Source organism: Ipomoea triloba, chromosome 7, assembly GCF_003576645.1.
Source record: "Ipomoea triloba cultivar NCNSP0323 chromosome 7, ASM357664v1".
NCBI classification, from domain to species: Eukaryota; Viridiplantae; Streptophyta; class Magnoliopsida; order Solanales; family Convolvulaceae; genus Ipomoea; species Ipomoea triloba.
The window spans coordinates 17,257,550-17,280,552 of record NC_044922.1 but is presented as its reverse complement, the minus strand read 5'-3'; the positions used below and the strand labels follow the sequence as shown (position 1 = coordinate 17,280,552).

The window sequence follows — 23,003 nt, the reverse complement described above, 5'->3', positions numbered from 1 at the left end:
GTCTCAAAGCGCTATGATACCTTAGCAAGATGATATGTTGGCCATACACACATACGACTGATCTTGTCTAATCTATTATATACTAATATATAAGAGCCAATAAAGTTAGAATTATAACGTGAACTAAAAAATGTACGTCCAACTATTTTATGAAATAAATGGTTCATATTATTTTAATTTTTTTTTATTTTCCTACTTTACCTCTATTATCTCATTTACTTTTCCCTAATTAGATCATTATCTTATGTAGCTACATTTAAAACTCAATATTAAAAATGTCAATGTAAGGCAATAGAACATCTTGACACACTTAGCTTAACGCATTGAAAGATTAACTACAACAATGTTGCAATCAATTTGGCAAATCTAGAAAATGAACAAATTTCAAAATAGCCATTGTTGCATTCATTGATCCTGTATGTAAAATACTTATTGTGCATTCATTAAATATATTAGAACTAATATAAATTTACAATTAATTTCATCTTCTAGCTAGACTCAACCTGCTTATATTAAAGGCAAAATCAGCATCAACCTTGATAGCAAAAACACTTAATATATAGGATGTAACCATTGTTTAAAAAATGTTTGTGCACAAAGTGATAAACAATTTAACTCCAAGGTTAGTATCAATTCAATAAAAATAAAAAATAAAAAATAAAAAAGTAAAAACACAATACACACACACACACACACACAAAATGAAGTACTACACTCATTCATACTAATTCCAAAAATATGAACTTGAAAATGTACAGGTGCAAAATAGATGTGAAAATTGTTGATGAAATTTAACACGTTGTGGCATTAATATTTAGATTACATGTAGAGTTATTGTTACTATCAAATAAACAAGTTATGAAAATAGAACAAAAGGTAGTACTCATGAACCTTATATAAATATAATAAATATTAATACTTTATTCAATATTTTCACATGAAACATGTAGGGAAAAATTACCACTGAAAATATCAACATGCGCTTGCAAGATCAAGAGTTCATATATAGTACAATTAAGATCTCAGTCATATACACAACAAGACAAATCCACAGCTTTCTACACCATAATCTTATTGTATGATGTTGTCATCTATGCTACCACTAGTAACCCAATTACAAATGACATACTACCAACAAAAAATAAGAGGACAAATAGTAAAGATGAAGACAATGATAATGCTACCCAAAAGAGAATTAAGATGGCTTAGAGAAATTCAAACCAAAGGTAGTATTTATTTGGACTATCGATTTTAGACTAAGTATTTAGACTATCGAGTTTACAAAATTGCAAACATTTATTTTAGTAACAACTATAATATATATGAACAAAATCGACATTCAATTAAATATATATAAACTTTTCCTATATAATTTACATTGGTATACTTTAAAATACTTATTTAAATATAAACAGTGCACATTAGCTCATTCGCGTATAAAAGTAGTTACTCTAATACATTCAAAGAATTTCCGAAATTAAGGGGTTGGTTTTAACGGTTGAATGGAGAGGATAATGATATTAGAAACAGTTGACCCACCAACTCCTACTCCTTATAGATATGATTAAAAACCAATGGAAAAATATATGCAATTTGGTATACTTTATTTATTTATATTATTATTATAAATTAAATATCTAACCCATGAAGTATTTGACTAAAATTATAAATTTTAAATTGTATAACATATTTTAACTTATTTAATTCAATAATTCCTAAATAAATTTTAGAAGATTATGAATTACTTACCTTCCACATATAATCAATCATAGGCTTATTGGTTTAAAAATCAAATTGAAAATTAATTGTATCCAACTATTTAAAATTTAATAATTGAATATCAATTATAAATTGTATAACATAGTTTAACTTATCTATTTCAAACTTTCTTAAATAAAATTTTATTGATTATGAATTACTTAAAATTTATACATAATCATAAATCTTATTGATAATTTTTGTTTTCTAATCACTTATGTCTTGTAACAATTATATTCAAACATTTAATATATTTGTATTTTATACAAATTATATCTAATTACGCACAACAATTATATTCAAAATTTTAAATTTTAGAATTTTAATATAATTTTTTTTGTATCTTGCAATAATTATTATATTCAACTCAAGAAAAATCTAATCTAACTTGACCTTGTTGAATTGTCTTGGCTATTATTAGTAAGTTTAGGGTTAGAGAATATAATTAGACATAGTTATTACACAATGCAAAATTTTGATATTAAATTACCGATTCTTAAAAAATTATAATTAAATTACCGATTCTTAATAATTATTATATCACAAAGTATAGAGATTTAAGAACTACTCATGTAACTACAAGGTTAATTGGAAGTTTAACTCCTATAAATGGTATAACATGTTAAAGAGCTCTGAGTCAAACTTTCCCTCGAATAAGAGTCAAATTTTTCCGGCACGATTTAGACCGAATCTTAATTAGTCTCACAAGGCAAATTATATCGTGGACCTTGATATAGGCTTATTTATAATTTTATAGTATACTTGATGTTCATTTTGAGTATATTACTACTTCATTTTTTGTATATTCATTATATTTTGATACACATTTATTTTTATAGTATGTCAGGTTCATTCTCAATATATTGCATGTACATTTTTAGTGTATTACATATCAAAATTAATCAGTAGTACACTAAAAATGAACTTGTATCAAGTGTCCATCCTGCAAGATAAACGCCAATTTAGCATATAATGATTGAGATCCCATCCTACCAAATGCAGTATGCAAAAAGTATATAGAGATCTAAGAACATTTTATTAGCAATAAGGTAGCCTAATCATAAATTATAAGTTCTACAAGCTAGCAAGTTTGTTTTCTTATTATAGCCACCTCATGAATCATAATGTCATGTTTTGGCAATTGACTATGCATAAATTAATAAATATTGTACAGTTGCAGGTAGGGGAAACAACATTAAATTCCACGGTAACACCCCATGAACCTATTAAATTCCAACCTTGTGGAGCCATCTCTCTCTCTCTCTCTAACTAACCCCCTCACAAACTCCTTTTCCCAAAAAAAAAATGTTTTTTTTAAAATGTGTAAAATACAAATATATTAATAAATAAAGAGTTATTGTTACTTTTGTGCTCTCAACTATTATTCATTTATCGCATTTGGTCTCCAACTATTAGTTTTGTCATATTTAGTACACAAATATGCTTTTGTTGCCATATTTGGTCTTGCCGACCAAATCACTGGCAACTACTCGTCGAAGAATGTAAATTTTCTCTCATCTAGGATTGTTATTAGAAAAATGTCATATATTCAAATCTAAATCGCAATATTATATACTGAAATTTACCTTTGCAGTAATCTCCAATGAGACAAAGTTTAATTTTTTTTTTCTCCAAGTGATTGCTAGAGATTTGACCTGCAGATCAAATATAGCAACAAAAGTATACTTATTCATAAAAATGTAACAAAATTAATAATTAAGGTTGAAATGTGAAAACTGAATAATAATTGGAGGTACAAAAGTAATATAATAACTCATAAATAAAATGCCCAAGAATTGAAAAAGAACAAAGGAATCAGATAAAGATGCATGCATGTACATGGTTTGGAAAAGTGAGCAAATTGGAAAAGCCGATGTTAAAGCCTAAAGGTAAGAAAGTTTAGTAGAAAATAATCATACCATTCCACACAAATAATTTATCTTTTCATAGACTTATATGGCAAAATTACATTTTTTTTATTCCTCAGTTATACCTGAGGTACAAATTTAGTCTCGAAATTATATGCGTGACTACCTTTAACCCCTAATTTATGCACGAAGTGACGATTTTAGTCTCTCGAGATTATTTCTATCACCAATTTGTCGCTTAATAAAGTGACTGATTTGATCATTCAAGGACTAAAATCGTCATTCTATGCATAATTCTAGGGTAAAAGATGATCACGCATATAATTCAGGGATTAAGTCTATACCGCAGGTATAACTTGTGGACGAAAAATACAATTTTCTCGAATTATATTATGCATCTCAATTTTCTTGTTAGTTTATATCCCTAATCAAAACGACTAATTGCTCATGTTAAAACATGTTTTAACATGAATGTTTTAACATGAGCAAATTGTATTTAGAACCCACCCACCATGTGGGGTGCAACCGGGTGTCACTAGACCACAAAGTCTTTGGCTATTGTGTTTAGACTAAGACTTGAACCTTGGACTTCATGTTTAATAACTTGAGTTCCTTTCAATTAAAAAAAAAACATGTCTCATTTTCTTCTTTTCAATTTTTTTTTTTCATTCCTGTAAACAATACATGACAAGAGTATGTATTACTCCTTGAAAGGTCTTACGAATATATCATAATTTTTTTTAACCAATTCATACTTCCGGACATAATGACTAATTGCTAGTGTTAAAGCATTTAACTTCTTTTCATACTCGTACACAATACGTGATAAGACTATTAATTACTCCTTGAAGGGGTCCTTACCATTTTTTCTTTTTTAATAAGTTATAGATGGAGAAACTCTCCATCCCGGCCCCTCCATAATTAATTAATTAACTAATTAAAAAACAAAATTTCTTTTCAATATGGAGGAATACATGAATAGAGGAATGGGGAATCTAGCACACAAGAAAGCATATAATTGAATGGGGTCTTAATTAATTGCTAGCTACTTGTTTTTGGATACAAATGAAAGAGGCAATTCTCAAGGGGCATGGCCCCCCTAAAAGGAGTCACTACCTTGAGACATGTCTTGCAATTATGGCCAACAAGTGGTCTTTGTTCTTGTTTGGTACCAAAAGTAATGAAACCTAACATGACCAAATCTCATCTCTCTCCCTCTCTTCCTCCTTTGAACCAGCCAAAACATGTCAAGTTTACAAGAATTTTCAACTTATAGAAAACTTTGAAGTAATCTATGCCATTATTTTTCTCATTTTACATATATCAGTATCAACTTAAAATTTAAAATGTTACGCATTCATTTTCAAGACTTTAAAATGTTTCTTGACTTGTGCAGTTTAAGTCATCCATGCATGCCACTATTTTTATTATTCAACAAATACTGTTATTAGTTTAAAAATCATAACTTTCTGCATTTATTTTCAAAATTCTAAATACTTCTTGACTTGACTTGTGAATGCAATAGTTTGGAACAATTGTCTAATATTTAACGAGTTAAATATAAACAGATCCTTATTAAGGACTTGAATTGGTCCTTTGATTATAAAGTGAGTTAGGTAAAGGAACACAAAATCTCAGTCCCAAAGACAATTTCAGCAGCCAAACTGGCAATTGTGATCAATTGTCATTATCAATAACCCCATTAGTTCACATCTTGTAATAACCATTTTCTTCTTCTTTTTAATGTTGAAAATAACATATATATATATATATATATATATATATATATATATATATATATATAAAGAAGAGATAAAGTGAAAATGGTTTAATTTTCTGGCTTTAAAATAGCCGCCATTTGGAATTCTCCAACCCCCAAAGCAGCTAAAACTAAAAGCTATCAAGAACATGGAGGCAACAATTAATTTTATTTTTTTTTAAATAATAACTTTTTTACCAGCCCAAAAAAGGACAAAATCAAATAAAACACACTTGAAAACTCAACAAGACAGTACAGAAGCTTCATTTATGCATTCCCCTTGTTTCCCTTGTTAACATATCAAGAAGATGTTGCAAAATCCCAATAACAAAAATATGTCACAAAGTTTGAAAAAAATGGCCGATTAGATTAAACATGATTCTTATATTTATATATCACAAGTTCGATTCTTGCTAATATCATCTCGGTTGAGTATGTTGTATAAGGTCTTCCTCGTGCGCATTGCCCTAATACATTGATATTTATCTGGTGCACACCCTTGAATAGTGGTCGCGGGTTTCCCTTGTCATAACAAAAAAATAAAAAAATAAAAAATAAAAAAACAAAAAAAAACTATGAAAGTAATGACCAAGTGATTGGAGCATGATTATATTCTTGTATTTAAATCTCACAAGTTTAATTCTTGTTAGCATCCTCTTGATCGAGTTTTTTGCACAAGCTAGGGTCTTCACTATACAGTTACTTTTCTCGATCGTGTGGTTTATATGAGTACAGTTTACTTGTTTACTTATCCCAAGTGTTTTGCGGACTATTATACATTAGCGAAGTTTATCCGATGCACATCTTCTTATAGAGATGGAGGTTTCTCGAATCATCCAAAAATAAAAAGAAATATGCCAAAAAAATATTTAAAAAAAAAAAAGAATAAATCACAGAATGGTATTAGAATTTAATTAATTATTTTTGCAATAATTATATGAAAAAGGAAAAAAAAATTATCCACTTGCATTAATCATATTAAAAGCCAATGTATATTGTACAGTATGAGTACAGTACAGAATGGCCACTAGGACAGCTCACAGAGTACTAGCTGAATAGGAATTGACTTAAATTTTTAGAAAGTGTATTTTAGGCTGAAAAGCAGAAAAGATGTTCTTGCAAGTAAAGCAATATATAGATCTCTTAGGTCATGCATGTTTCAAGTTGGAATAACAATTAACAGAAGACCCGCAAGAATCAAACCCTAAGCTATGTTTATATTTCTTTTGTTCTATTGTGACTTGTGAGTGGCAATAATTTTGAAGTCAAAACCTATGATTCGAATCGTATTTTTTCAGACAGAGAGGTAAGCAAATCCCATTTGAATTCTTTGTGTTTATATACAATGGGAATAGTGTACGAGTATGAAAACATAGCTTGATGAGGTTTACAATAATGTATATCTGATCTGACTATTTTGGGGGTTAGGGCCCTAACACATAAGTTAGGAATTGGACATGTCGATTCCAACATTTGGGACGTCTATTCAACTGTTACTTCAATTTCAGTCATGTCGAAATTGACACATGACATAACTAAATAAGCTACACACGGCTTGGATGCCACATTAGAGCATCCTTATCCGTTTAAGATCTTTCACGGTTTTTAATACGCCAACAGGAAAAGAGAAAACAAAGAGAAGAAAAAAATAAACGAAAAAAAAATTAAAAAAATAAATAAATAAAGGATGCAGGCTTGCTGCAGCCTGCAGTAAACGCGCAAGCGGGCGTGCAAATGTGTGCCCAACGCGCACATTCTCACTTCTTTCTTGTCATTTTAATTATTAGTGGGGCCCATTATAAACTCATGTTTGCAGGAAATAAAAATCACAAAATAACTCTCTTCCACACTAACAAAGAACCATCTTCAAGTTATTTGGACGGACAAAAACCAAGAATTAACCATTGATGTAGATGCTTTTAGTTGTATTGGTGAGATTTCGACATGTGCCGCATTCTTCGACACTATAAAAACTAGGCTCCATTGCCTTGGACGGGACTTTTAGGCCACAAACCTTAGTATACTTATTGACCTTAGCAGGCTGCAGACCACGAGCTCTTTTTTATTTTTTTTTATTTATTTTTTTTTAAGACCACGAGCTCTTAAAAATGAGTAAATATCAATAGTAAAAGGGTGATTCTTGGAATTAATTCCCTACCTAAATTCAATTTAATTTGACTCTACTCATTTATACTCCTACAAGGCTAAACTCACGAGACCAAGTATCAAAAGCTGTATTTGAAATTAACAAGAGTCAATTTGTTAGGATTTTTTTTTTTTTTGAGAAATTTGTTAGGAATATTATGAATTAGAAAATTTAAAAGATAGTGATGGTAGATGAATTATATTACAATATATACATTGGCTTAAAATCCGGGTTTTTGTCGTATTAATCAATTCTTTTATGAGAGGAAATTTAAGTGAAATTTCCTTTTGGTAAACGCCAAACAAATGCAACCTGAAAAGGAGATCTCATCAAGTGACAAATTGTGCATTTGTGCAAGCTGGTTTTGTTAATTTACAAATTACAAATTAATTAATTAATATAATACATAGAAGACCAAACACCACAATTAATGAATCTGCTAATAACTAAAATGCATTAACTATTATGGGTCGTTGCATTCCCAAAAGTCGTCTGTTTTTGTTTTTGTTGTTTCATTAAAAAAATGTTTTTCCTCATCTTCTTGCCAATAGAAAACTGCAGATCAACCATCATTGGATAGTGACCTAAAAATTCTCTGTTCCTTCTTCTGCAGACACCCCATCGTGGGTTTAAAGATCACCACACACAACTTAGGCAACTTAATTAACAATTATGGTACCATTTAATTAATTAATGTTTAAGTGTTTAACACATGTTTTATCTAACTTTTTTTGATGCCATCAAGGATATGGCAACAATAATCAGAACTCTTCATCATCCAGTGTTGATCTGGTGATGGGGATTGACCATCTCCCCAGATGAGCGGTGTAGTTTATGCAGCGAATTACGCCCCTACCCGAGGCTCCATCGGGGAAATCGACGACGCTGATGCTGCCTGCATCCAGGTGAAATGATCCCATCCATTCCTTTGTCAAGTTTAAGCAGTGCCCCATCATCGCGATGTGGGCTGCCGGGTGCCCGACTGCGACCACAACGCTGTCTTCTTCGCCCCCGTGTGAGAGCTCCTGCAGCAAGAGTTTCCAGGCCGCCTGTGATTGATCCCACAGGGAGGATGTTGTCTCGTTTTCCAGTCTGTTCAGCCAGCCCGACTGAACATTCTGTAAGCCCGAGGGGTCCTGCATAAGAAAATGGCAATCATATCGCGGTTTGGTATAGACTATAGAGAAACTGTTAACCCGATGGGGTAGCTCAAGTGGCAAGTGAGCTCTCTTTGTGGGGAAGAATTTCGGGAGAACCGGGTCCGATTCTCATAAGTGACGATTCCCCTTGGGCCAGCTCCTGTGCCTCTTGTAGTGAACGCATAAAAACCCGGTGGATTTACCAAAAAAAAAAAAAAAAAAAAGCGCAATTTTATCCCCTTATAGACCACCATCACATTTTCTGGATGCTGGACTTGGCCTTTTAAGCCCTTTACGGGAGTCCAGCCTTTACCGGCCTCTGCCCAACAGAAACATAATTTGCAGAGAGTTCCATTTCAGATCATAAGAATAAGACATATATTACCTTCTTGGACTGCTTGAGAATGGTTTCAACATCGAGGTCGTCTATTTGTTTCGTTTCTACATAGCGTGGCACACAGTCGGCGCCCAAGCAATCAGCAGCCTCTTGAACCTAAAATTTTCAGCACAAAGTTTGGGTTAGACTTTAGAGAATCAAATAGTTTGTGAACCGAATTGTTAAAAGGTGTCACGAGTATCATACTCGGGAGATGGAGTTGGCTGTTTCGACTGATGCCATTTTATTGCCACTGACTATGGTGTTCACTTTCACATCGAGGAGCAGCTCTGCAGTTTTTTGAGCCTTTTTGCATATTTTCAAACAACGTTAGGTATTGCACCATCGTGGATCGAGAAAAAGAAACGAACAAAAAAACTCATCGAACCTGTATAACCCCTAGCATGTTCATCGGGCCATCCCCACAGTAAGGAATGCTACTCTGCAAATTAGCAACGCAGCTTCACATCAACCCCCCAAAAAACAAAAAAGAGCACACCGATGACAAACGAGTAAATAGAACTGCAAAATTAGGCCCGGCTCCCTTCATACCTTTAAATCGCTCTCGGAGACTCCATGGCAAACGAGTATAATCCGCTTACTGGTTTTTCTGCCTCCCGAACCGCCTGTTGCTACAGGTGAACCTGGGGTCTGGAAAACTCACATTCATTGTACTGAATCAAAAACTTCTTGCAAACCAACAACGAATGAAATAACAAACACCTGTAGCTAGACATTCACAAGTGATATGTGCTAGTTTACAACAAATTGAAACGAAAAAAGGGGGAAAAAAAGAAGGAAAGGTTTGCTCCCACGAATCGTTTGTTGAGGCCAATGTTATCCAAATCAGCAAGTGCAAAAAACGTTTCATTATGTATGGAAGCTAAGAAGTAATAATGACAATATATATTTTACCAATCACCAGTTAGTAATGGTTTTATTTTTTGTTTTCTTTTTTCAATTCCAAGGTTAGTCTCTAAATATAAATAGACCAGGTACCTGATTTAGACGATTAAGACATATATTTGGGGTTCCTCCCTCGGGTTGTGGGGTGAAATCCAGTACACTAACCCCACAGTTGCTCTGAAGTAGAATCCTGAAGTACTCGGTGCCTAATCCTGGTGAATGTCAAGCAAGAGAATGAAATTAAATTATTAAAACGAACCTGGTTTTACATATAGTTATGAGAAACAATCGAAAAAATACCTATAGCTGTGGCAACAAGAGCCTGATTAACAGCATTGTGAGCGACCACGAGAATGGACTTGCTTTCGTGCAACAAAATTTTCTCCCAGCAGCTTTTAGCGCGTGCCCATAGCTCTCTCACTGGATAGTGACCATCAATATTAAAATTCGGGGCATCAATTTGCCACTGACGATAAGCTGCACCGTATTTTGCTTTTCCCTCGTTCTTAAGGAGACCCTAAAGCAGTCACATGGTTAATGCCATGCTAGAGCACGAGTCTTGATGACGGATTGAATGCATTAAGTAAAAAGGACACAAAACTAACTTGGAATGAATAAAGGTCGATTTCCCTGAGGTCAAATTCAGTAAGGATCTCCTCCTTGCGGGCATCCCATATTATCTCAGCCGTTCTCTTTGAACGCTGCAGTGGGCTGGAACATGCAGCCCACATCTGTCAAACATTGTGGAAACATAAAAAAGAATAACAAGAGGCTCATTTGTTTCAGATTTACTGAAGGAAAATGCTTTGCATCATATATATACTCAATCCACACATGACTCTGTCCAGTTTAGGTTCACGTAAATAAACCGCTATTTTTCTATATGGTACCATAACAACCAACACACGTTAGCCTGCCCGAACCAAGACGATACTAGTGGTCACCATCTCTACATTGATCCTACAGTTTCCACAAAGATACTCCTATTTCAGGCTGCAATACAGCACCAGCAAGCACCAAATCCTTTAAAGTTAGCATTCTAATACTACCTCACTTGTTCTCCACTACAACACCAATGTTTTAGTCTCTCAGAGAGTTCAAAAGTTCATTTCTTTTTCTTCTTCTCAGGAAATAACCATTACTTGCCCACACAAGGCGAAATTCCCTCACCCTCAAGCCCACATCCCGGTTTGATAGGATAGTGAAATGATAATTATGGTGAATCAGCGGCCTATTAGTGGGAATATCAGTGCCTAGTACCCATGAGGAACCCATCACATTGGGTGTAACTCCCAACTACCCAGACTCGATCCTATCCTTGCCCACAATCTACCAGCTAGCAGTAGTTTTAAAAGTTTCAATTTTTTTCCAATGTAACATGTAAGAAAACGACAGTGTTCATTTTGGGAGTCTATTTATTAACGTGTAAGTTAGCATTCTAACACTACCTCACTTGTTCTCCCCTATAACACCAATGCTTTAGTCTCTCGGAGAGTTCAAAACAAGTTCATTGCTTTTACTACTTCTGAATTAACCTTTACTTGCCCACATAAGACAAAATTTCCTCGCCCCCAGGACCTCCACACCCCGGTCTAATAGAATATTGGAGGGGTAAATCACGATACTCAGCGGCCCATTAGGTGGGAAGACTAGTCTGGTGCCCACAAGAAGCCCATCATATTGGGTGTATCTCTCACACTACAGCGACTAGGCTCAATCTAGACAAGAAATAATCTTTACTTGTCTAGGTAAAATTCCCTCGTCCCCAGAGCCCACACCCCGGTCTGATAAGATAGTGGAGTGATAAATCACGGTGATCAATTAGTGGGAATAGTGTCTGGTACTCACAAGGAGCGCATCACATTAGTTGTAACTCCCAACTACCTGGACTCGATCCTATCCTTGCCCACATCCTACCACCTAGGAGGCTAGGAACATAAGTTGTAGTTTTAAAAGTTTCAACTTTTTTCCAGTGTAAGCAAACGACAGTGATCATTTTGGGAGTCTATTTATTAACGACTTCTTCATATTACAGAAACTATCATTATTCATTAACCAAAGCAATACAGTATGAATCATAGAATTATAATTTCAAGATTAATAAAAGGAAGAAAGAAAAAGGACCTTGAAAAGCAGACATCGAAGGAGTCATCAATAAGCATCTGGCGAGAAGTCTCGGCCTGAGCCTCCCCTTTCTGGGTCAGAACAGCGAAATCGGAGCTTCCCTGAATCCGACCCTCCGCATTCCACGTGCTCTGCCCGTGCCTCACCAACACCACTCTCTTCGCCGCCTTCAAATCCGGAATTTGTTTAGCACCCAACGCTTCTTCGCCCGGAAACGGCGTCGTCTTGCCCCGCTCTTCCGTGACGCTGGAAGACGATCGCACGGCGGTCGACGGCCGGCTCGGATTGCGAACTTTTGAGGGTTTCTGCAGGAAGAAGAAATGGGTTTGACTGGTCGCCGCGAAGGAAAGCATGCTTCTTTTTCTCTTGAGGAATTTAGGGTTTCAGATAGTTTTCTGGTTTTTTTTTTGGCGCTAAAAAACAGTGGGAAAGGTGTTTTGTGTGGTTACCGTTGGTTCAATCGGAATCGGATCAACCCGACAAACAGAAACGATGGCTGTAAGAGCGACACGTAGCCATTTTGTGCAAGCAAATGTGATAAACATGCGATATTTTCCAGCAGTCAGATAATTGCACTTCTACCCACAATACTATTGTTTTTACCATTATGCCCCAAAACTATATATTTCAATATCAATTTTTTTGATACATTAGGTACCTCAACTTACGTGATACGTCAGACTAATTCTAAGCTTCCAAATTTCATACCCCAGAGGTTCTAGAGTAATTATCATAAGTAATAATTTATTTTTAATTCAAATTGATATTGTTGGCCTTGGCTGAGTTTAGCCCCTGCTCGATTCGAGACGTGACGCAATGATTTGTCATAGAGGGATGTGGTTAAATGTTTAATGTCCACATGCTTATCATCAATTAGTTTTAAGTAAAAATGTAAGATAGGAACAACCAGATAGCCAAAGAATTTTATGGTTAAGCGTGCTTGACTTACAACAGTCACATAAGCATAGTGCAGCGTTGAAATCCAACAATTGGTATTAGAGTCGATGTCACGGGTTTGAAATCCAACTATAGTGTCACACAAGACAATTATCGATTTATTTATACACATTATAACATTCAACCGCTCTTTTAGTAGCCCCACGCTATCCGGACACTCCCCAAGCATAAAGTCGCCACTCGTAATGAACTTATGGTCTAGTGGCACCCGGTTACAGCCCCATATGAAAGGGGTAAGTTCGAGGGTCAGTGGAGGTAATGCCAACTCTTTATGCTTCAGTAGGTTCAGAAAGTAGTTATAAACAAATACTACATTATAACAGAGTCAGTAGTATTTAAAAAAAAAAAAAAAAAAAAAACCACGTGCCAACCTAATCCCTCTTCTCGAGGCAACCCTCCTAGCCCGACCCAGGATTAACATAACCTTGATTTGGGCTCCAAACTTCTTGGGCCTAAAATCTTAGACCAAGTCAAATTAAATATCCATTAATTATATATAATTTTCTAAGCATGAGAAAATGTCTACTTAGTAATTAATTTATAAATAAAAAAATATCATCAAATTTAACACAGATCCAAAAACCCCATGAAAGTAAACACTAACAATTTAAGTAAAGAAAATAAATTTTTGATATAATTGTTGTTGTTTGTTAAAAAATGTGTAGGTAAATAAACATTTGGAAATGATTATATACCCTTAAATAATGTTTGACAATTGATGTCTTGAACTTATAACTTAATTATAAAAATAAATAATTTTAAGGTTTTGGGTCTAATACAAAACTTCTTGGTAAAATAAAATTTTATGTAATAATTAACATGCACGTAGTAAATTAAATTTGTTTTAAATTTGTTGTACATCGATGACAAATAGAGTAACATATTTTCTTGCAAAAGCGGTGAGTTGTAGGGACTGTGGATGACATGAGATGCATATACTGATATACCTTAGGTCGAGGTAGCATAGATTGTGCATCAAGGCTACTTTGGCATTTTAAGGCCAAGAAGGATTCTTCTGATCAAAGAATAATATTTATTTTTATTGTTTTAGGATACATTAAGTCAATGTTTATTGAGAATTTTATGATTAAAAGGAAAATTTACCCTTAACCTTTTTGAATCTATAACCATGTCAACACTAAAAATAGGCATTTTTGTAGTATTTTGTATACTGTGTAAAGAGCATCCTTATCATTGGAGTTTTTTCGCAATTTTTGAGGAGTTTTTGTAAGTGTGATTAGGAAAAAGAAAATGGGAGGGGATGAAAAGAAAAAACAAAACAAAACAAAATTAAAAAAATAATAATAAAAGAGCACTACAACCTGACGCAAAAGTAAGGCAGCAGACTGCAGAGATGAAGCATTCGCGCACTGCACGCGCCAGCTAGGCGTGATTTGTCTCTCTCACGCGTGACTGATGCAAAGCTTATAAATTTCACATGTCAGGGTTTGGACCTTCACTTACAGGAGTTTATTTTATAAATAAAAAAAAAACTTCACCCCACATCAGTTTAGATCCCATCCTTTTTTTCTACTGTTCCAAAAACTGAGCATTATCCACTGATGTGGATGCTCTAAGGGCTTAGGTGAAACTTTTCAAATTAGATTGGATCCATGTTTTGTAGAAACCTAAGGGGTCTTAGGTGAAATTTTCTATTAAAAAATTGAGGAAATGCTGAATTTTCTAATAGCTAACAACCTAGGTTAATTTACCTGTCAACTAGGGTCACAAGACGAGTTTCACACAAAATGCACCTTTAATCAAAGCATTCTATAAAAAAAATAATAATAAAATCAAAGCATTCTAACAATATATTTTATAAATTTTAAATGGTAAACTCATATTAATATTGGTTCATAATTCACAAAATTTTAACGTGGGACAATGACTTCTTCAAAATAAGATTATTTTTTTAACTTCCTGTATATATTTTGAAAATTAATTTCTTATTTATTCAGTATCTATCTATTTTGAGTGTAGAAATATATAAAATTTATCTTTTCAAATAAGAGAATTTAAATATATTTTGACCCAATTCAAATCAACATTTAAAATGTCTCAAAATAATTATAGAAATGCTATAATATTCTAACCTTTAAAAAAAAAAAAGTCAAGAAAGTATTCAGATCGGTGAAATGGATGGGGCTTGGGGCTGCGTCTACCATCACCAACTTTTATAGCTTGCTGCAGCCATCTTTCTTAAAAGGAGAATAATCTATACTTCTATCATATATATAAAAGCATTATCCTCCTCTAGAATTTTCTCACCCAAATGTAGGGGTATTTTAGTAATATAGTAATAATAATAATAATAATAAATATTATTAATATTAATTATTATTATAGAATAATATTAATGATAGAATAATATTAATTATAATTGGTTATAATAGATTATTAGTAATTATGGTAATTATTATGATAAAATAATATTAATGAGATAAGAATGTGGTTTTGATTGTTACAATTTTTTGTTTGGACTTGTAGATACAAATTGGACTTGTAGTCTGATACTTAGCTGTAAGAATAATTTGGAATTATATATATATATTGGCATATTGCCCGCAGATCTTGGATGGGCTAATTATTTAGTCAGCATCGGAAACATAATAAAACGCACGACAATGAACCTTGATCAAATGCAAAAAATATGGATAAAGGAAAGTAAAAATGCAAATTTTATGAATACAATGACAACTTCAGATTTAATTTTTTTTTAATTCTTTTTCTGTATTTAGTAATTAAAAACAAAATCTACCAAAAACTCGATATACTTTTTGTTTTACAAAATATAAATTATTTTACCCATCGAACAAATGCTTAATCTGATGTATGTACTCGTCAATTTTTTTTGAATCAAACGGATGGCGTAATTTATCAGCCGCAAGGGACGGATCTAGAAAATTATTTGAGTGAGGCCGAAGTTCAAATAACTTCAGAAATGTCAATAATAAAATATCACACACTTATAATAAAGTTCAATAATAAATCTGCCCCTATCAACTGCACAGTTAACTTCACCTTTCAATTACTATTCTCTCGAGGCCGGTATCACCGCTCTTTCGTCATGTAATGCCCATAAAACTAATTGGGGGTTCCTCTCTTTCGCTCTAGTTGCTATGTTAGGTCATTGTCATATTAATTACGATATCAACAACTTTATTTTACTCGCAAAATATGTGTATTCCTTCGCTCAATTAATTTTTAATCTTAAAGGGTTAAAATATTAAGCAATGGCCAGGATTAAAATGAGAGCTATTATATTGTCACCGTCCATGACTTCTCTATCTACATCGAGACCTATGATCGTACCCATCATCTAATTTTTTTGGTGGCCATGTTAATAGAATATAATTTAAGAAAATAAATGACGACATATATATATTTGTTATATATATGAAACGACAAGACAATAACTGCATGAATTTTGTCAAAGGTGCGTGCATGTGCGAATGTTTCCAACTGCTGCAATAAAAAAATATAATGTTCATTGTTTAACATAAATAAAATAAATTTAGGCACGTTGCTTTCGCTTCTAGATGGTAATCAGTGAAGTAGCAGACATAATGGTCTATGTTTTTTTATTGAAACCAAATAATGGTCTATGTTCATTCATCCAAATTCTTGGTGTTGGAAATATTTTCAATTTTTTTTAACTATATAATTGTAAGGTATGGTGTAAATAAAATCTTTCACTATAAGACATAATAATATATAATTCCTTTTATAAATACGGCGTGAGGTCAACCGATTCGTAATAACCAATAAATTTTTTTTTAAAAAAATATTCTTCATTTATTTGGTCTGACGTTGGGATTAGACTTTTTATGCACAATATAGTAGAATTTGGTCTGCATTGGGTTTCGAAACTAGGAAAACTCAATTTACCTTCTCTATCATAATTTGTATTCAATTAATATGTGTGTGTATATATATATGATAATTTCACAATCTTTGCTTTTTATTTCTGCTAACAATAAAGTTCATAAGTAACATAATAAATTATATACCATGGCAAAAAATATAATTTTCTTATGAAAAGTCTATTAAATCGTTATGGAGAATTTATTATATATGCCGTCGCTTATGAAAATTTTTCAATAAGAAGAGATAATTAAAATTGTGAAACTATGGAATTACTCTAAAGCACTATTGCAAAAATCAGCCGCCTAAGTGCTAGGCGCCTGTAGGCCGAGGCAAATTATTTCCTAGGCGGCCGCCTAGTGCCTAACTCGGCCGAATTCGATTGAGTTAATTTGTCCAACTCAGCAGAGTTAGCCGAGTTAACTCGGGCAAGTCGGCTTTGTTAAATTTTTATTATATTTATATATATTTAAATTTATTTATTTATTTATATAAATAAGAGAAGTAAGAGATATACATACATACATACATACATATAACCCACACACACATGCACTATTTGTTTGTTTTTATAGATCGCCGCCTAGGCGCTAGTTTATCGCCCGACTAGGGCCTAGCGCTTACTACAACCATGTCTAAAGTTAACATAAATAATACCCATTGTGGTCCCTCGACTATAGCGTAATACTTGATTTTGTCCCATAAAATTAAAAGTACCCAATTTAGTCCTCTAACTTGTAAAATATACTCAATTTGGTCCTCCATTACAATTTCTATCCATCAGCCGTTATAAATGGAGACAAAACCGTCATTTTCAATAGTCGAGAGACCAAAATGGGTACTTAATAGTCGAGGGACCAAAATGAGTATTTATTATTATTATTATTATTATTATTATTATTATTATTATTATTATTATTATATTTAATATTGGGACAATGTCTCTTAGTTTAGTTTTATATATCAACGCTAGGGGTGTGTAATCTATTAACCGAACCGTTTTAACCAAAGTTTAAAAAACTTTAACCGTTAACCGAACCGAATTGAATTTTTTTTTGGATTAATCGGTTGATTAATAGATTAACCGAACTTTTTAAAGCTAAAGTTCTAAATCCTAAAAATAATACCTATAATAATAAATTCAATTAAAATAATACATATAGTAATAAATCCATAAGAAAATATACAAAAATAATATCATAAAAACATTACAAATTTATAGAGATTTTATATATTAGATTATATATTTATTTATTTAGTTATATATATGTTTAAAATTTGGGTTAATCGTTCGGTTGACCGACAATTTCGAATCCAATTAACCGTTAATCGAAATTTTAAAAAACCTTTAACGATTAACCGAACTGAAAAAGTTCAATTAAAAATGGTTAACCGACACTTTCGAACCCAATTAATCATTAATTGAATTTTTAGAAAACCTTGAACCATTAACCGAAGCCAAATTCGAACCCAATTAATCGTTAATCGAAATTTTAAAAAAAAACCTTTAACGATTAACCGAACTGTAAAAGTTCAGTTAAAAACGGTTAACCGACACTTACGAACTCAATTAATCATTAATTGAATTTTTAGAAAACCTTGAACCGTTAACCGAACCCAAATTAAAACCCAATTAACCGTTAACCAAAATTTAAAAAAAAACAAACATTTAGCCATTAACCCAACCAAAAAAGTTCAGTTAAACAACGGTTAACTGACAATTTCGAACCCACCCCCTTCACATGGGGTGCAACCAGGTACCACTAGACAACAAGATCATTGGTATATACATACATACATATATATATATATATATATATATATATATATATATATATATATACACACACACACATATATATACATACATATATATACATATATATATATATATATGTAGATATACATATATATGTACATATATGTATATATGTAGATATACATATATATATATATACATATACATATATATAGATATACATATATATGTAATATACATATACATCTATATATATACATATACATATACATATATATATACATATACATATATATATATACATATATATATACATATACATATATATATATACATATATATATACATATATATATATATATGTGTATATATATATATATATAATATGTAAAATCTCTATAAATTTGTAATGTTTTTATGATATTTTTTTTCTATATATATTTTCTTATGGATTTATTATTATATGTATTATTTTAATTTTTTAATTAGATTTATTATAATAGATATTATTTTTAGGATTTAGAACTTTAGCTTTAAAAAGTTCGGTCAATCTGTTAACCGACCGATTAATCGAAAACAATTTCAATTCGGCTCGATTAACGGTTAAAGTTTAAAAAACTTCGGTTTAAATGGTTCGATTAATATATTACACACCCCTAGTGTTGATATACAAAACTAAACTAAGGGATATTGTCCCAATATTAAATATAATAATAATAATAATAATAATAATAATAATAATAATAATAATAATAATAATAACAACAATAACAATAACAATAATAATAACAATAACAATAATAAGTACCCATTTTGGTCTCTCGACTATTAAGTACCCATTTTGGTCCCTCGACTATTGAAAATGACGGTTTTGCCCCCATTTATAACGGCTGATGGATGGAAATTTTAACGGAGGACCAAATTGAACATAATTTTACAAGTTAGAGGACGACTAAATTGGGTACGTTTAATCCTATGGGACAAAATCAAGTATTACACTATAGTCAAGGGACCAAAATGGGTATTAACCCTAAATTTAACAAAAAATGTAACATATGACAATACTAGCAAAATTATGGAATTAAATATGATAATGTTAGGATAAAAGTGAAATTTAAATCCAACTACCTTTAAATCCAACTAGCCATTATGAGGGTATGCAGGTATCTCTCAATTATTTTCTTACCCACATGATCCAAATTGTACCGACCAATTACTATTCATGTTCAAAAATAAAATAAATTTATTCATACTTTTAAATATTTTTCAAAATATTGTCTACGTATTTTCAAACTAATTAATTTTAAAAAATAATCAGTTTTTTTTTGAATTATTAAATATTACTCATTTGACTCTTCGTAGTAATGTGCTTAATTGATATGTCCAACACTGTAGATAAAATATTAAAACAAATTTCTCAAAAAGAAAAAAAGAAAAAAAAAAGAGCCTAATATGACATGTACAAGTCTTGAGGTCATACTAAATTAACACGAACTTAGTCTTTTTTTTTTTTTTTTTTTCATGACTTGTTTATAAAATTTGTGGTATAGAAAAAATACTTAATCTTATGCGACACCGTCTTATATTAGACGTGTAATACTTTTATTAAAAATATAATAAACAACATGATTGTGTATAATACTTTTTATTAAAAAATTAATATCTTTTTCTGTAAAAACAACATGATTGTGTATAATACTTTTTATTAAAAAATTAATATCTTTTTCTGTAAAAACAACTTTCATAAATCATGTGAAACATGCCAAGATTAATTTATGTCAAAGTACAAAGTCATGTTCACATGCATGTGACTTCAGGCTTATATAAATAATATTGTAGCACATGACAAGCCTTAGTTCTCCACTTTTTTAATTATATATATAGGGATATTAGTGAATAAAGATTTCGGTAAATTACTCGTGTTCGAGTTTGGTGAGTGTTCGTTTATTAAGATAAACGAACATAAATGAATAAATTTTAGAGCACGGTTCATAAATGAACATAGTTTAAACAGTCGTAGACTCTTTTGCCATCTACATGCATCCATCGTATATTTTCTAAAATATAAATATCAAATTTATAAAAATAGTTTGCATTATTATTATTATTATAATATAATATAAATATCTAAAATATAAATAAATCTAAGATTTTAATATATATTACTGATATTGGACATTTATTTGTGTGCATCGCACATGAAAAACACTAGTATTAATTATAAGATGTATATGACGAATTACTAAATTATTAAGTTTTATAATTAGCTCACTTAATCTTTAGGAGTATATAATTATAAAAAGTTTTCTTGTTTATATATTAAGAAATAATGGTTGTTAGCAACACCCAAAAAATAAAATGGTTGTTGGCTAAAGTTATAAGAAACCCTGATTGGACAGTGGAGGAGAACGTAGGTCGTCACTCCCGATTCCCACTCAAAAAGAATTTGTTGAAGCTTCGGGGCATAGGTTTAGTAGATCAGAAATCTCACTTAAGACTTACTTTTAGTATAAAATGGGTTCGATTCTTATCACAAATATTGAGAGTTTAGATTTGAGTTGATCTTTTTGTGTGCGAGAATTACGTTTGGTGTTGAATCTTGAAACTAGATTGATAGATTCATAGGATAGATCCTAGCTAGTAACTGCCTCCGAGTCCTTAGAAGTCCTAACACACTACAACGAGTCCATAGAATGTCCTAACACACTACAACAACCTTCTAGCTACCTCGCATAATGTAGAGCTCATGGGTTGACCTCAAAGGCATCAGGCATTGGTCTTCCACCTAATGGTTGCGTCGTCATGATTTACTATTTTACTATCCAATCAGGTCAAGGTATTGAGGCCCTGGGCACGAAGAAATTTCTCATTTTATGTGCAAGATTCTTCATTGAATAAATAGAAAATTAAATGACCTAACAATTAAATAGATTTAAAATATTAAATTTTGAGACAAGTTTAACAGAATCTTCGTTCTTACGAAATGATGATACTAATCTAAGAAATACACACAATTACATTAAACAATGACCCATATTCTTGCCCACAATATATAACCCCATCAAAACTTTGAAACAACAATGACTTGTTGTTAAGCATATAATATATAACCAACTGGTTGTTAAACATATAATATAAAACCAATAAATGTGTAACTCAACAATCAACTTAAATAAGATTTAAGTTGAGGCGGAATATATCATTTAATTTGGTATAAGCGTTAGATCAGACCATGCAAAATGACACACATGAAATACAAAACATGAACGGGGGGCCCTAGTTTGAATTTTTGAATGAAGTTTTAATTTTTATTTTATTTACATAAACAAATATTTGAACCATGATATTAAATTTGTTATTTAATATTGCTTCCACTTAACCCCTTTTAAAGAATAGGGTCCTCCTATAAAAAATAAGAACTAATAATCTCAGCCGTCTATCAGAATTCATCAATGATGGAGGGTTTTAGTAAAAAAAAAAAAATTTCAAGGTTAATTTTATAATTATTGAAAAATTATAAAAGCCGAATTCATTTTATATATAATTATTGCAAATTTAAAAGTTTAGTAATGATAAGATTCTAACCTTTGATTTATCAAGATGTATGGGGTGGATGTGTCCACACTTTTTTATAAGGAGAGTTATTATTACCTAAACCCTCCCTAAGGCCCCCCCCGCAGTCCGGCCAACCAAGATGGTTGATGGGCGAATTAGAGTGACTCATCAACGGCCTCTTAAGTGGGAGGACCAAGGTTTGGTGTCTACAAGAAGTCCACCATATTGAGTGTAACTCTCACCTTGCGACTCTCAAGGCTTGACCTTGCTTCATTACCTATAATCTATTGTCTAAATACCAACTGAATTGACCATGCGGTCAGCCGGTCAGGGGCTTAATTCTTGAAGGATCACTTAGTCGAATACTAGTCAAGAGAGTTTTTTTTTTTTTTTTTTTAATAAAATTTTAAAATATTGTTTAAATATTGACTAAAATTCAAACTCACAACTTCAAAAAATCATTTAGCTCTGTTTAATTAACCAATAAATTAAAGTCTTTTGAACTATATATATGTTCTATATATTCATATTTTTATGTTATCTTAGCTTGGATCTATAAAATGATAGGTCGGACCTGCATGGAGTAAAATAATTGCTTTAGTAGTTATTAATTTGGGTCCTACATATACTCAGGCCCTCAAATGATTCTCAATGTGATGTGAAATGGCCTCTTCAATATTCATAGAAGTGGTCCTGCAAACTTCTAAGATCCACTTGCTTGGGAGACCGGCCGGTGAGCTGAGATCAGTCCGGGTAGGTGGGAGTGGGGGGGGGGGGGGGGGGGGGTATGTT

General features: G+C 31.9%; 1 protein-coding gene across 1 annotated transcript; it reads right to left on the bottom strand.

The window, feature by feature from the left end:
• Positions 1-8,181: 8,181 nt before the first annotated feature.
• LOC116025616 (probable 2-carboxy-D-arabinitol-1-phosphatase) lies at positions 8,182-12,488 on the bottom strand. The gene is made up of 9 exons (XM_031266916.1): positions 12,077-12,488; positions 10,558-10,663; positions 10,253-10,469; positions 10,046-10,164; positions 9,599-9,697; positions 9,435-9,488; positions 9,254-9,352; positions 9,056-9,163; positions 8,182-8,667 (listed from the first exon to the last, which is right to left on the bottom strand). Exons 1-9 carry the CDS (start codon positions 12,427-12,429, stop codon positions 8,293-8,295), a joined length of 1,530 nt encoding a protein of 509 aa, XP_031122776.1. The 5' UTR covers positions 12,430-12,488; the 3' UTR covers positions 8,182-8,292.
• Between the last annotated feature and the right edge of the window lie 10,515 nt (positions 12,489-23,003).

What these genes read in the sequence shown, in the direction of transcription:
- LOC116025616 (XM_031266916.1), bottom strand. Translation starts at nt 12,429, where the DNA reads ATGCTTTCCTTCGCGGCGACCAGTCAAACCCATTTCTTCTTCCTGCAG. An exon ending in GTCTTAATCGTCTAAATCAG is followed by an intron (nt 9,698 to 10,045) that starts GTACCTGGTCTA and finishes TGAGTTTTCCAG; the next exon opens with ACCCCAGGTTCACCTGTAGC. An exon ending in ACATGCTAGGGGTTATACAG is followed by an intron (nt 9,353 to 9,434) that starts GTTCGATGAGTT and finishes ATATGCAAAAAG; the next exon opens with GCTCAAAAAACTGCAGAGCT.